Source organism: Pleuronectes platessa, chromosome 8, assembly GCF_947347685.1.
Source record: "Pleuronectes platessa chromosome 8, fPlePla1.1, whole genome shotgun sequence".
In the NCBI taxonomy this organism is placed as follows: Eukaryota; Metazoa; Chordata; class Actinopteri; order Pleuronectiformes; family Pleuronectidae; genus Pleuronectes; species Pleuronectes platessa.
Window position 1 is genome coordinate 25,628,225 of NC_070633.1, and position 15,781 is coordinate 25,644,005.

General features: G+C 42.3%; 1 protein-coding gene across 1 annotated transcript in view; it reads right to left on the reverse strand.

The window, feature by feature from the left end:
* fstl5 (follistatin-like 5) overlaps window positions 1-15,781 on the reverse strand; it is a 127,345-nt gene that overhangs the window by 55,406 nt on the left and 56,158 nt on the right. Inside the window, exons 3-4 of the mRNA XM_053428381.1 lie at window positions 7,433-7,629; window positions 3,023-3,143 (exon numbers count right to left, since the gene is read on the reverse strand). Coding sequence (XP_053284356.1) covers window positions 3,023-3,143; window positions 7,433-7,629 — 318 coding nt within the window. The remainder of the gene's footprint in view (window positions 1-3,022; window positions 3,144-7,432; window positions 7,630-15,781) is intronic.

Below are 15,781 nucleotides of genomic sequence, written 5' to 3' on the forward strand. Positions count from 1 at the left end.
CCCCCCCCCTCCAGTCCCTTCTAATGCAGGAATGAATAATGCATTGACATTAACGTCTTATCTTTTGTCCTGATAAACACAGTTGCCACACTTTGAGGTGTGCAGCAGTAGCGGGGCTCTTATTAGCGGAGCCGTCAGACAGGTGCAGTTTTCACGGGGGGGGGCAGGTGGCGTTTACTGCCGTTCCGTTTTCCAAGCTGCGACATGATTCTGGACACACGGCATCAACGGATTTACTTTATGACGGCGCTCGTTTTTTTTTACGACAGAGCTTTAAGTATTTGCATGGATTTTTTTTTTTTATAGCTGCCACTCACAGATTATGTCAGCAATGAAGTGAGAAACTATAACTTGTCAATGCGTGTTAGCCTCGGGCGCCGTGACCGTGGGCTTGGCACCAGACACTTCCACGCTGTCGGCCCATGTTGCTGCACGGCATCGCTTGTCTCCAGGCTACAGCTGCTGCTGCAAGCCAATGTAATACATGTTCAGAGCCACGACTCAGGTCATTATACAGGACGCCTGTCACTGGATTATGTCGACGGCTCTGCAGCACCCGTCCACTCAGATGAGACAAATTTGGAAAAGAAGAAAAGCGATCGTCCAATGCAAAGGAGACCTGAGCGACTACTGTTTTTTAACTTCTTGTTGAGAGAGAGAGAGAGAGAGAGAGAGAGAGAGAGAGAGAGAGAGAGAGAGAGAGAGAGAGAGAGAGAGAGAGAGAATTGTGGTGCATGCCCCTTGTGGGTTTGTGCACAACTGCAGTGGAAGTTGTGCAAACTGACTCACTGCATGGATGGTAACAACTTTACGGATGATACGGAGGTGTGCACTGTAGAAGCACCCATCTTGTTTCCTAATATAAAAAAGGAACAGATCCAGTGTAGATCCAGATTCAGGGGTAGATCCATTTGGATTCATCAATTTCTTGATTCAACATTTTTTTTCTCAATTCATGGATCTAGAAACCAGACATGTTTTGGGGACTGATATTTTGTGCAGATCCAAATCTAAATCCGGATCTAATGAGCTTAAAAGTGGTTTCATAAGAGGACTGTTGGGTCTGGTGGAGGCATGACCTTCTTTTATCCTGGGATCCGACCACACGTGATTACGTTTTGCAAAAAAGCTGCGTCTCTGCAATCTGCTCATTTGCACTAGGACCATATCCCTCGGTTGTGTGGATATAAATCTCATGAAAGTGGATGAGTTGTAATGTTCGGTGCAGTTGTTGGTCTTTAGTCTTAGGATTTGTGACCTTGTTTTCTGCCTATTTCTTTCTCAGCTGCCTCACAGGCATATTGAGGATCTACCTCCAAAGCACCTACAGTAGGTAGTTAGCAGAGTGGAAGTAGTTTTACCGTGAATTAAATAAAGAAGACAAGACCTCCCAGAATGTAAGACTCGTCTGATTCAGTATTAGATGTGTCGGAATATCTCGAGTCAAGAAGTTGACAAAGACACAAAAAGCACCTCAGTCATAAGAAGCACATTATTGCTTAATTAAGACTATAGAAGCAATTCAAAAGTTTTAATGAATTGATGTATGCGGTGAAGCATTTACATAATAACATCATCTTATAACGAGGTCGCGCGGCAGGTAAGGACAAAGAGCGGAGGAGAGGTGGTGGAGGAGAAGAATGAAACAGCTTTGAAAGGGAAAGGAACTCAGAAGCCACAGAGGGAGAGATTTACCAGGCGTGAAATATTCCATTTCTTTGTGAGCGGTTTAAGCTGCAGGATCTGAAAAAGTGAAGAGGAGGTAGTTGGAGTTGGAGCAACTCAACTCTTCAAGGAAACTCAGGCAGCTCTACACGGAGCAGCTGAGGTCCCCTCGCGCTTCATGAGCTTCTGCCAGGAGGACTCTGCTCCCACACATCCACGTGTGATGTGGAGATCAGCAGACGGGACCAGACTTCTTTCACTTTGCCTTTTGCTCTTTTTTACTTTTCTTTTATAATGACTGCCTCTTCAAGGAAAGGCTTTAAATACAAAAGGGGCTGATGAGGTGACGGTTGATCGTGAATTTTCTCTCCCACTGCTCAATGTGTGAAGCCAGCCAAATGTCAGAGGATATTCTGCGAGGGGATATCGAGCCGACTGAAAATGTCAGAACCATGAAAGAGATCAAGAGGAGGAAACAAGGGAGACTCAGATATAGAAGAGCACCTGTCGTCAGTATGCCTCCTAATGAGGAGGAGACAGGATGCTACTATTTCATAATATTTGTGACCTGCTTCCTTTTCCTCCACCGTGGGGGGGGTTTAAATCCTTCATCCATCGCTCCCGGTGGACGGTAAACATCTGAACGCCCCACAATACACAAACAACCTGCAGTTCAAAGTGAGTGAACCTCTGGCAGGAAATCAAACACTCCTCCGAGTTTATCGCCGTCGTAAACTCTGAAACACGCGGCCCACGTTTTCCAGGGAAACGCGACAGACTGACGGCTCAGATGTTAAGAACAAGTCGCTCCTCAGATTTCAGAGACACAATCAAAATTTAATTAGAGAACCTTTGGTTTTTTTATGGAGCCCGTGAGGTTTATACATTTTAAGACACGCTGCTTATATTTTATGCCGTTAAATGTGCAGCAAGATGCTCGTCAGACTGTGAGGGTTGAAATAAATGTATGTGAATTTAATATGTTTTTTAAAATACTTTCTGCTGCTCTAACAGATTTCTGTTGTTACAAGTTTTCTTTTATCTTTTGAAGATTGATAAGTATTTTACATTGATGTCCCAGTAAAGATGATGCAGATAGTTTTTCCTCAATGTTTATTGATTGGGACGATAAGAGCATAAAATTCAATTAAGTGTGCAATTAAACACTTTAGGAGACAATGAAGGTGTTGGTGCAGATTGTTATCGCATGTTGTTGGTTCATTCTCTTTCAGGGACAGTATTAAGTTTTTTTTCCCCCCACGATTTCAAAGCTCAAAATGCGTTTTATTTCTTCATCACTCAAACATATTGTGTTGAGTCATTTATTTTAGTTTTTCAAACCGAGCTGTGCACTCACCGAAAGCCGTGTAGAACTCCTCTTTGGTCAGGTGCTCGTCATCGTTGACGTCGTTGTACTTCAGCAGGTCGAACAACGTGCACTCAGAGAAGTCCTTGGACAGACCCTCTTGTTTGATCACCTACGGTAAGGACACAATGATGTTTGGTTAAAGTTTACAGTGTATTTTAGTCTAAATGACCTCATTTACACAAACACCTGTCATCAACACATCAACTAACATGTATGTATTGAGAAAGCATATGGTTTGCAGGATGTGTTTATTTGAGGATTTGCATTTAAGTCTCAAAATTGTTCATACTGAATAAATTGATAAAATATTCATTCATTTTTCACCCAAATATCCATTATTGCTCAGGGAATAAAATACTTTAAAAGTCCAATTGGTTTGACTTTGGTTCACTATGTGTTTATTAACTTCTCCTAATCAAAGCAGCAGACTGGACTCATGATGGAAACTCACTGATATCCCTTTCATCCATATCAGAGAGAGGATATTTAGCCTTTTAATATAAGTAGTGTGCAGAAGCCTCCTGTGTACACGGAAAGTATCTGATCTCATTACATGTGTGTGTAGGTCCTGAAGAGGCCGATAACCCGGCGCTGAGGTTTGTGATGTGTCATGTTTAACAGGCGTTTTACCAAAGTGATTTTGATCTGGTTCTGTAAACATCATATACATGTGACAGCCTTGGCCCCCAGAATAAGACATGCATAATGTTTTGCAGGGTACTGAACCCTGTGTGTCTTTCTATAATAGATAAGACAATGTACATGAATTTCCTTCTGAGACGCAGTTCAACCAACACCGTGCAGGTTTGTCTCCTCCTCCCTTCAGCTTCATTCTAAAACATGATCCTGTTCAGCAGCCTCCGCCCGGCACTGACACATCCATCATCCTGGATCAGCTGTCAGAGCGCTGATCACAGGGGACGGCTCTGTACATCACATCCCGTCCATCAGATCAATGCACCTCCCTTCCCCAAACATTTAGGAGTCACCTGTAATGGCATGTCTTTAGTCGATCCTCCTAACACTGCAGGAGACGAATAACCGTGGTGCTGCCGGGGTCTGTCATATCTCATCTTTATATTCTTGTATTTATTTCATACATTTGAAGCTGATCTACATCTAATCTTATCTCAAAGGTGTTGAATCGTGACTGTATTCTTCATTCTCTGGTTCGTCTTTGTGCTCGGACTTGAGAGTCACAGGCTTTGTTGCTTTTCAGTGCTGAAGGGAAAACTGCAGAACTGTTGTGTGTGTGGGGGGGGGGGGGGCACCTGTAGAGAGATGTCTAACTGCGTCCCTCAAGATTCACACATTGAATGAACTGTTCTATCTTTCCACGTAACTGTACGTGTGAGAGAAAAGGTCACTGGTTCTAACACTTGTTCCAAAAATAAACTCGGAATCTTTTTTTCAAATTATGCCGAGAACTGAAGAAGAGTCTGAGGATGTAAAGGGAATAAAAGTTTAAAATAATTGTTTCTTTAGTTTCAGTGCAGAAAGTTAGAGATAAGGAACTTTAAACTGAACACAGAAGAAATCTGAATCTTTATCCACTGTGGAATAAAATAATGTTTAGCTCAGGTAAACAGAGTCAGAGCTGCGTCCGTTATACTATCTTCGTATATCAGGTTTTTTTGGGGGTAAATTGTTTGATTTTAAACTTTTTATCTTTGCTTGGATGATAAATATGAGCAACTTACATGGAGGGGGAAAAAATAAGTTTTGATTTGCCATTTCAAAAAGGGCAACTGAGACTTAAAGGTCAGTGACAATTGTGCACGATCCAGTAAGTCAAGTGAGCCAGGATGAGGATTTCCACCCTGGAATTTCCAATGAGATCAGAGAACACTCCGATTATAAAGGAGGCTTCAGGACACGAGGGGGGAGGGGGGGGGGGGGGGGGGGGACTCGGGTTTTGTACTTTCAGCTGCTCATGAGACTGTGATTAGCTTTTCAGCAAGAACCATGCAGATTGTCAAATGTAATCTTTTTAAATCTGAACTTTTAAATATTTTAAGCTCACGGTTTTTGGAGAGAAAATGAAACAGTCTTCATCTTAGCTATTAAAAACTCAACATCAAAACTCATTAACGGCCCAGTGAGCAGGATCTAGGAATCTGTATTGGCAGAAATGGAAGACAGATTCATAATTAAGTTTTAATTGGTGTATAATCACCTGCAACTAAGATGAATTATTGAGTTTTCACTTCACAGGGAGCTGGTCCTCCTCCGCTGAGCCGAACATGAAGCACCAGCAGCCAACAACACACCAAACCAAACCCTGGCTCTGAGATGGTCTCACACATTTTTTTATTACCTAAATTAAACCATAGATTCTCCTACATATGTTGCTGAGGGATTTTATAATAACTGAATGGATGCACACTAATGTTGAGGGACAGTGAAACTATCATCGACCATCTTTAACTCTGAGATCTTTTGGATTGATGAAGCACTTTCCCTCTGATTTCATTATATTCCTTACTAATGCAGTGTCAGTTCTATTCCTGATGGATGAATGGAGTAATTTTGTTGTGAGGTAGAAGAAAGAGAGTTGTTTATGATGTCTGTGCAGTTTCCTATTTGTGCAGTTTCCTATTTTTTGGATTCTGTTTAGAAGCCAATAAGTTTTATTTAAATTCTAACCATTCCTGAAATCCCCTCCTCTCTTTTAAAATATGATTTTGTGATGTTACTGACAGTTTATGAAATCTGTCAACCGTTCCACCGAGGATGTGGATGTTAATTGTTGCCGACCTGCTGGTGCCACTCAAACATCGACAGGAAAACGTGCAACAGAATAAACGCATTAGATCCTCAAGGTGTGAAAATCAGCCCCGAGTAATAACTGCTGGGTTGAAAGGTCTTATTCAAATTCACACTCGGAGCAAAAACTGACAATAATATTCCACGAAACAGAGCACAACACTGTTGACTATGCATTTCACCCGCTAAGCATTGATTTCTCTCATTCTGGCCCAGTTGAACGTATAAAACATGGAAAAATATGGAAATAATATGAAATTATGGGCAAAATATCAAAATTTCTGAGGCGTCACTTAGCAGCTTTGAGCTCAAAGTACAAAGATTTATTCACATGAATCTAATGAGACCACCCCTGGTGAGGTCGGGGCTCCTGACAGGGCTCACCAAGGTGCCCCCTCTTCAGACAGAAGATCCTATTGAATCAGCAGGAAACTGACCCCAGAACGGCAACTGGTGCAGTGGATCTGAAAGAACGCTCCGGGTTGCTTACACGTTCCATTATTCAATTTCTTTCTATATTAAATCAGTCCTCGGGTATGGGCCTGCGTTATTGTTATGCACAGAATATCTTCCTTTCCTCGTGGCAGCAGCAAAACGCTCCTTTTTACCAGCGTCCCTGTCGGCAGCGCTGGTCAAAGGCTGCAGCCTCCCATGAGCACCAGGCTCCTTTGACCCACATTGCTTTTCAAAGGGTTTACCTGCAGGGGTGTGGGGGGGGGGGGGGGGGGGGGGGGGTATGGACACAACTACAGCAGACTTCAAAGTGGGCAGTTTATACACCTGAGTGCACAGGGTGTTTGTTTCCTGTTGGTTCTGCCTTTTGATTTTGTAAAAATATAACCGTGGGTTTGACGGCCTGGAGAGGATTCTCTAAGAGGGAGGAGGGACAGAATGGGAAGCAGCTCTTTCTTTTGTCTCTATTAAAATACAAGATGAGAAGCTTGACTCTGAGATTGAGCTGTTAAAGCTGCTTTCAGACAAGGCACTGGAAATATCTGTAGGGGCCGGAAGGGACGAGGCAAATGTCAGAGTCGGTTAAATATCCGTAAAATGTCAGTGTGAGCTCTGATAAGAATACAGCAGGGAAACGTCTGAAGGATTCACAGCGAGCGATTGGGCGTGTTGATGACGTTTGTCACAACAAACACACAAAACTGAAGAAATCTAAACAATACAAATATCTTAGGACAAGGTGGTGATAGGGATCTACGCCACCCTTGATGTGGTGTAAACAAAAACACATGATTTGCTCAGCGACATATCTACATCCTGTCCGACCTCTTGTTGCTCCGCTCAGACGCCACAGCTCACCTGAATGTTCCTGTTGTTGTGAAGGCGTCTGATCCTGCTGCCTTCCTCATATGTGAAAGTTTGCCTATTGTAGTTGTTGGAATATTTCAGTGTATTCAGTGATATCAAAAGTGATATTTTCATGTAATTTTTCACCTGATCTTGAAGTATTTTGTGTATTTATTCATAGTTTTGTGCAGATTTTGTACCTGTGTTGTCTTAAACATGTGCAAATGGCCATGAACATCTATCCATCTATCTGTCTAATTCTCCGGATGTTTTCAGGAGAACATCTCAACTCACCCACTGTTTTTGTCTTTCACTGTCTCGTTCTGTTCTTACCTGTGAGAGCTCGCTGGACTCGATCTGACCGTTGCTGTCCGCGTCAAAGCGTTTGAACATCATATCCACCAGTTGCTTCCTGGCAGCCATGTTGTCCTTGTGGGCGCCGTGCACACGAGACCCCGTGTACCTCTTGTCGTGCAGATCCAGAGTCTTGGTTTTCAGCCGGCGGTAATCGCTCAGTCTGCAGTCGTCATCTGGGGATAAAGGGGGAAATTGGAGCTGTGAGGAAAAATGCTTTGTCTTTGTTTGAATAAATACAAATATTCAAATGTTAAGAGGAAGTCTAAATAGATAAATATCTCCTAATGATTCCCCAGTGCAGAGAAAGAGCCCCCTGATTAAAAGCACTGAACTTAAGAATTGGATGCTGTGTTTAAAATCTCAGCCAATTAGTACCTGTGAGAACCACAATCCCCCCGTAGACTCACATTATTTAACAATAAGCTGCTGCTTATATTCTGCAAAATCCAAATCTGAGCCTGTGCTGTGACTGTGTGCCTCACAATAACAACAGGATGGCAATAATAACAGGATTATTTCTCTCCCAAGGGGGAAGCTCAAACAGCATCCCACCGCCTCCGACTCAGAGAGAGGAGCAGTCCCGTCTCCACAAAGGAACTGACGAACAAATTCATCACACAGGTGTCAAGAGCCAACGCTGACAGCAACAGAAAACACCACGCCGACGTATTTACCATCCGCCATCAAAGGCCCCGGATCAAAGGAGTCGACTACATGAAAGCTTCGGCGGGGTTGAGTCGGTGCAAAGAGAAAATAATGACTACAACTACAGGTTGACACATGTCACGTCAAATTCTCATTGTGGGACGCGGAAGTATTTTTTTCCCCGCTAATAGCAGTCGTATTAGCTGATGTCATGGAGCAGGAACAGGGAAAGTTTCTTTCTGAAAACCTCCGGGGAGGGAGGTGACATCCGGCGTGATCACTGACTTTGGGAAAAACAGCAGCTGCGAGATAAATTAACTTTTGTTGCAGGGGGATGATCAGGAGAGAAGGATCGGGTGAGCGCGGTAATGAGATCTCCGGTCGGTGGAAGTCGGTGCTCGCTGGGAGCAGGTGACTTGTTATTCAGGAGAAGAGCGATCTCAGAAACCTGACGTGTCATTATCCAACGGGCAATTTGTCTTATAGGTAAAATTTCCCCCAGATGTTTCCTTCAGAGAGATCCTGACCCTCACCATCATCTGGGTTTGAGAGGCTGGAAGCAGCTCTTCTAACTCTCTGCCAGGTAGAATCAAAGAGTTCTCGCTGAGTCGCAAGGAGAAGAAACTTTATTTCTGAAATTGTGACTGAGGAGTGTTTGAGATGCAAGTTATCGTGTTTATTTTGGCTTAAACTACATAAATACACAAGACAGGGAGTTACTTAAATTCAGAATCATTTCATCTTCTCCAGATAAAAAGAACCAATTTGTGTAAACAAGAGAAACATCCATAAATTGTACCTGAACAAAGTTGATTTTTGTCTGGACGATTTAAAATGTTTGAGGAAATTGATCCAAATGCTTTCACTCTCAGTTGTTCCTCGGCTGTAGAAATGTCACCCAACAGAAACCCCCTCATGTCTGTGCTTCCTTTTTCTAATGACGACCTGGAGAGCTGAATAATTGAGAGCTTACTTCGCCAGGTGGAGAGAATTAAACAAGAGGAACAAGGCTTGGGCTTGTTGTGTTTTTGCAGCTCCACCTGACAGAGAGAGACAAACTGACTCTCTGACAGATGTTCGGGCTGAACGCTCAGTCTGGAGCTTCCTGCAGCCGGCAGAGTGTGAACGACAACTACCACGTCTTCTCCACCGGCCGCTGCACACAACCAACCAAGTGGAGAATCTATTGAGTTACACAATTCAGAACCGGTGGATGTGGCTGGTGAATTTCCTCGGGACTGGAACCAGCATGTTTAATCACCACACCGGATGAACTTCTGGATGTCACGGGGCCGCGGCTGTGTTCACAAGCGTCAGTGCCAGACAAGCTGCCTTGGTCACAAATGGCAGAATGAATAAAAAAAACACAAAATGGCTGCTGGAGTACCCAGGAGATATGAAGGTCACCGACGTCAAAGGAACAAGCTCTGTAACATGCACACATGCACACACACACAGTTGTGCACTCACAAATTGCTACGCACACAGTCTACACGTGTCCTTCGTATCCAAACTGCACAGGAGAGCGTCAGCAGGAATTAGAACAAGGTCTTCTCAGATATTGTCTAAGCCAACACGTCAAAACTGTCCAGTTCAGCTCCACAGAAATCTGTTCACAGTTCAATCCATTAAACACAAATTAAATTGTCAGTCTTCTAAAACCCAGTGTCGGGTCACCCTGCACCACGGACATTCAAACTGGTTCCAATGAAAGAAAGATCCACAAATTTCAACCCTTTTTAACTTTACATAATTTATAAAGTGTATCTGCAGACTGTTAATAAATATGGAAGACATGACAACCCCCCAATCATCTACATCGCCCCCTGGTGGCTGGCTGCATGACACCCTTTCTCCTCCATGCTAGTGAACAGTGGATTGACCAAAAATCCAATAAATAATTTGTCCTCATAGATGGTTTCTGTCGAATACATATGTTCAAATGCTAATTTTCTCCATCAGTTAAATTTTAATTGATCATTTTACACGATAAAAACCGGCCCATCAGCAGGACCTTGATATTGTGACTTAATTTCTGGTGAAATGGAAATGCGTCCTCCATCTTTATATACAGTCACTAAACAAGTAAAAAAAAAAATATATTTTTAAATATCTAAAAGTGAACTGATTCAAATCATCAGTGAAGAAGCCCAGATTTGACCTTCATGGCAGTCGAATAGCCTGTGTTTTTAAAGGAGAATAGAACCACCAGGGAGACACCACGTCGGGGAGCAGACCAGACATTGGCAACACTGAATCCCAACTTTTTTAAACCGCACACACTGAATCTTTCACTTCAGAGGTGAAGCTCCTGTTCACTGCCAGCAAACACATTTCAATCTCTCACATATTCTTCCAGGTTCAATTTAACACTTTAAATAAAGGCTGTTCTCATTATAGCAAAAAGTGAATTTTGGGATAATTTAAAGAAGGCTTGATTTGGAAAAAAGCATGTTGAGTATGTTTATTTAAAAATAACAAAGATGTATTAACTTAAATTATACAACATATTCTAAGGATGCTCATTTATGTGGCTGGATTTCTTTGTTGTGTGTCATTGTTCTCTCGTGCTGTGTAATTTAAGTGTATTTTATACATTTAAAAATGATCTAACACCGGCTTCAGAGTCTGAATAGAAGCTGCTCTTTTCAAATGTGTCAGAAAAACCTCTTGAATGTTTGTACAGACATAAAAAAGTGTGACTTCTGCAAGAGTGAAACACTTCAAACCCTTTGACCTCCACACAAGCTGCTCTAAGAAAAACAAAGTCCTTGTATCTAAAGGCAAATGGGCTAAAGTTGGATTCTATGTTGTCTTGTGTTGTTTTTCCACTTGCTAAGAAAGATGAGAGTTTCAACCGACCGTGCACAGTCTCCTCTCGAACTGCTACAGCTCAATTACCACATATGCCAAAATCCACCTAATCTTCCCGTTTCCCCACGTGTAATCTTAAATTTTTCCATTTACACTCATCTCAACTCCGCTCATTTATAACACATACTAATGACGGCACAGTCCTTGTTTACAACATCCAATTACAAGCTGAGTAAACAGCGTTCAAGGAGAGCTGACAGAGTTAGTAATAGAACCATCAACTGTAAGGCTCCCACCAGGACACTTTGGCGTAATGATATTTTTTTCCCCGCAGTGTTCATGGATGAAACATGACGTTTTTGCAGCTGATGGAACTGAAGTGGTTGATGTGGAGTCCGGCTGTGAAACTTTTACCATTTCTCTCACCGGAGCTTTTGCACTCGAAGTGTCATCATCCCTTTAGCTGTTATGAGAGAATCCATTAGTGCTAAAACTACTTAATACTTAAAAAGGAAAGTTTCTTTTCATTACAGCTGTTACTCTGTCAAAGCGACTTTTAGTCAAAACCTAATGGCATTTCCCTGAATCTCTATCACTGCTTGTTTATGGCAAAATAAGGACAAAGACTTATCGCAGTTTGCCTAACTGCAAACTTTTGGACAAGTCAATAATCAAACTTTACTTCTGGCAAATGTTTATGATCACAAAAGCTTCATATGTACTTTAAACAGCTCGTCAGGTTCCTTCATGAAAAGCACCAGTGTGTCTGATGTGGAGGTCAAGTGTCCAGTCTGTCAGTGTATGAGGTCATGTGTCATTCCACTTATGGGGACACTGATATTAACAAGCTGCACCAGATTTCACACACTCGTAGATATCAGCTCCGTAAATATTTCGTAAAAAAATAAGACCCATGAATGTCAACAGATGCCCTCTCAAAAATGTGATGGGTTCCTCCCTGACAGTTACAGCATCCTTCCACCAAGTTGTAGTAATCCATCAAGTAGTGTTAGTGTAATCCTGCAAACTATACTAACGCACTGGGGTGAAAAAACATAATCTCCTTGGTGGACGTTACTTTGTTCATATAAGAAACACATACAACAATAAGTTGCAAGCGTCCAGATTAAGGGAGATATGTGCTAACGAAGCCTGAGCACCATGCACTGTTGTTTTGCATGTGTTAGTGATGTGGAGCCACTTCAGGTCAGTTATAACGACTCAAAATCCCAGAAAGACCAATTTCTCCAAGCTGTTATTTCTTTATATCGAGGAGAACATACTTCATATCTCCCCTAATTACACTCTAAGAAAGACAAATTATTTATTTCATTAATACCATTAGTCAAACAGAGCGGCACACTTACAGGAGACGTTGTTATCAAAATTCAAAGGATTTGCTTTTAACCGTAAACTTTTGAATTAATGTTTCACTTTAGCCTGGTTTTGCTTTCTCAGCCATCTGTGGTTAAAATAAATTGTAATTCATTAGCATATCGAAGGAGCTGTTTACAGGCGTCTGATTAATAAAGAGAAGAAGTGAAAGCTTTGGCAAGAAAAGGTTTTTTAAATAGCATCTTGATGTGCTCCAGTTGTATCTCAGGTGTCTGTTTGCAGACTCAGGCAGTATTGCCTGAGTATGTAAAAAGTAGAAAGTAGAAAATGTATAAACCCTTCTTTTTTGTGGTGGAGCAGACGGAGCAGCCTGAATCTGATAAATTGCCACGAGGGACGGAACATGAGACGATGCTGGTTAGGAGTGAAGCCTGGAAATGAAATGCAAATGAAATAAGTCTGAAAAATATAATCTGGCGGCGTGGAGCGGTGAACCTAACAGACCTCTGGAGCGTCTCCGCTGGATGAGAGAGCGCCTCCGGTCGGCATTACTCACTCAGAGCTTAGCACGGAGCAGGAACTCTGACAGAGCTGTCGGTGATCAGGTTGCATCGTGGGTAATAGAAGCACCAGGATTTGACACGGGAACCGAATCTGCTTCAAATGCATCAATGGTTTGTAGTATCATTGATAGACCAGTGGTGCAGGGGAAGCGAGAACAATACGGTATTTTTCTTGACCTTGAAATTCACTGTTTGGTATTTTTTGCATCGTGGTGAAAAGAGGAGAGATTTAAACAGCTGGTTTCAGAGGAAATGGATTCAGTGACTGTTCAGATTCAACGTGTTTCAACTTTGTTTCACTTGCATCTGAAGGAACAAATGCAAAATATGTTTCAGTCACTAAATATGTCCACACCTAGTTTATGTGCATAATTCAGTTTTCTTCTTCCTGTCAGACAAAAACACAAAACATGATATAATCTGTTTTGTTTCTATTCAAGGTTAATGTAGATATATATTTAGTTTATTTATTTATTACAAATACTTAAGACGAAATCTGCAGCAATTATGAAATGATGCTGTAAATGTAAATGTAAACTTGATTAAACTCCAACCTGATGAGATGTAATTAAAATCAGTTCACAATAACATTTTTTTTAAAGCACAAACACCTGCACAGTGATCCATACAGATCTATACAGTAACATTGATCCTTTGAGTTAATTAAATCCCTGCAGCCATTAAAGTGGAGCCAGGAAGTAGCCGACACTGTTGCTGTGGTACAATCAAGATCTTCTGCAGAGCGAAGAGACTGAACAACCTGAATAATCATCACACAAAGAGGAATCCATCAAGGTCAATTGGAAAACTTCAGAGATTCAAGATATTCAAAATTAGATAGGATTAGGTAGAATCATGGAGCTTCTTCTCTGCTTCTTTTCCCTCGGCGGTGCCAAAGAAAGGCGCTGCAGAATAGTCAATGACTCACTTCAACAATGCAGCTCCTTCCAGCGACCAGGATGTGGAAAAGGTTTCATCCCAAGCAAATGTTTAATCATGGATATTATAAATCCACATGTAGCCGTGTGGCTAATGCAGGATCATTATAAATGCTTAACTAACCTGTCAGTTTAAAACTAAAACAACCTTTATTCCTTAACTAGAGACACTTAGATATTTACCATTTATTCCAATTTACCCTCCCTGCTATAACTCGTGTTATATATAACCAGTGTAGAGCCTGTTGTAAACCGGCCTGTGAGGAATGGGCTGTTTGTTTTTCCTGTGGTGAAGCTGCAGTTTTTCTTTCTTAAAATATAAAAGTAACCTGGAGCAGCTGAGCCACAGCAGGAGGAAGATCTGCTGCAGGACTCGATGCACGGAGCCGTGACGCTGCAGCACGGCTGCTGTACAAAGAGCTGTTAACCTGTTTCCACAGAACAGAGCTCTGAACCTGTTTATTCAAGGTTTATCAATATCTAATGTATCGCGTGTCCATATTGCACCAAAATCCCCACTGCACTTCCCAGGTGTGGAGCTGATAAGACGAACAGTTCTCGAGGTATGTGAGCCACATACAGACGGATCTCTTGAAGTGGTTGATAGATAAAAGTATATGGTGTGATTTCTGTTGTGTAAAATCACGATATGTATACAAGCATATTCTGTTTGTGTATTTAATCTTTCAAATCAAAGAACTATAAATTGTATTTATCCATTTGCAGCTCTTGTAGTAGTTTTATCTGTAATCTGTAATATCTATAAAAACTATATTTTACACAATATAATGCAGCTTTAATATATAAATGTCATTTGGAGATGAATCTTTTGCTGCATTGGCATTTTTTAAATGAACCACGTCTGTGCTCAGTGCAGCACATCTGTTTGTTATTCGTCATTGGTGGCAGAGTGATTTGTCTCTGAAACATCCAACGACTGGACGCAGCACTGAAATGAACCCGGGGAGAAGAAGTGAAACAACTAGTCTCTGCAGGTGAACCAGAGCTAGATGGTGTTCTCCTGGGGACGACAGCTAACCCGTCCACAGGGAGACGCTCTGCGATGCTGACGAAGCGTGAAGGGCTAACAGCGATCTTTGCATTTGCTTCTATACAGAGCTTTTTATTCAGATATGTACAAAATAACAGTCAGCACGCAAGAGAGCATTCTGATTAGTCGGCTCTCTCAGCACCTGAGGAGAGAACCGCTGTGCACCACGAGTCTGCAGCCACTCGTGGAGAAACAACTCCTCTGCATAAGTGATCACCAGCTGGCGCTCACCACTGTCACCAGTTACTGTAGAAAACAAACCAGAGCTGTCCCACAACGAGCTGCTCTACGTTCCCGTCGCTCCACCGCCCGGGTCTCTGCTTTCCTTTGAGCTGAAAATACACACGAGTCATTCCTGGAATACACATTCAACTCAGGGAGGAAAAAAAGGGAAGCAATCTCCATCCTGTCCACCGAGGCCATAACGCTGAGTGAACCACCCCCCCCGCCCTTTAAAAGCACTGCTGTTTTATTTATACAAAGACAGAGAGTGGTTCGGTGGGAAAGCTGAACTCAACTCCGGCTGAAACCTTCCCCTCTCGCCTCCTCCTCCAGCTTTCCATCTCCAGCTCGGCGGCTCACGATGCATCAGGAAGGCTCAGCGTGACAACTGGCTTAACCAAATCAGGGGTCAGTGATTGCCATCTTAAAGAGCAACCAGAGGGGCTGCTGCCGCAACACCTGAGTGAACCTGAAATGTATACGTGAGCAGGAGGGCCGCAGACTCCTCACTCACTCTGGAATGAGACGAATGCAAAAATAAATCAACTCACAGCAGAACCCAGGAGCAGAGAAAATACTTCTGTTAATGTTCCAGAGTTAGAATCAAACAACTTCGTCTTTATATAAAACTAGTGAGGACATTGTTTAAAATATGCAGTAAACATTTGTTCACTGATTTCCTCAGCTACAAAGTCACCGTGAATAGATGCTGCTGAACAGCTGGAGTCACCTCCAACAGGGGGGTTGTTTTGGGCTC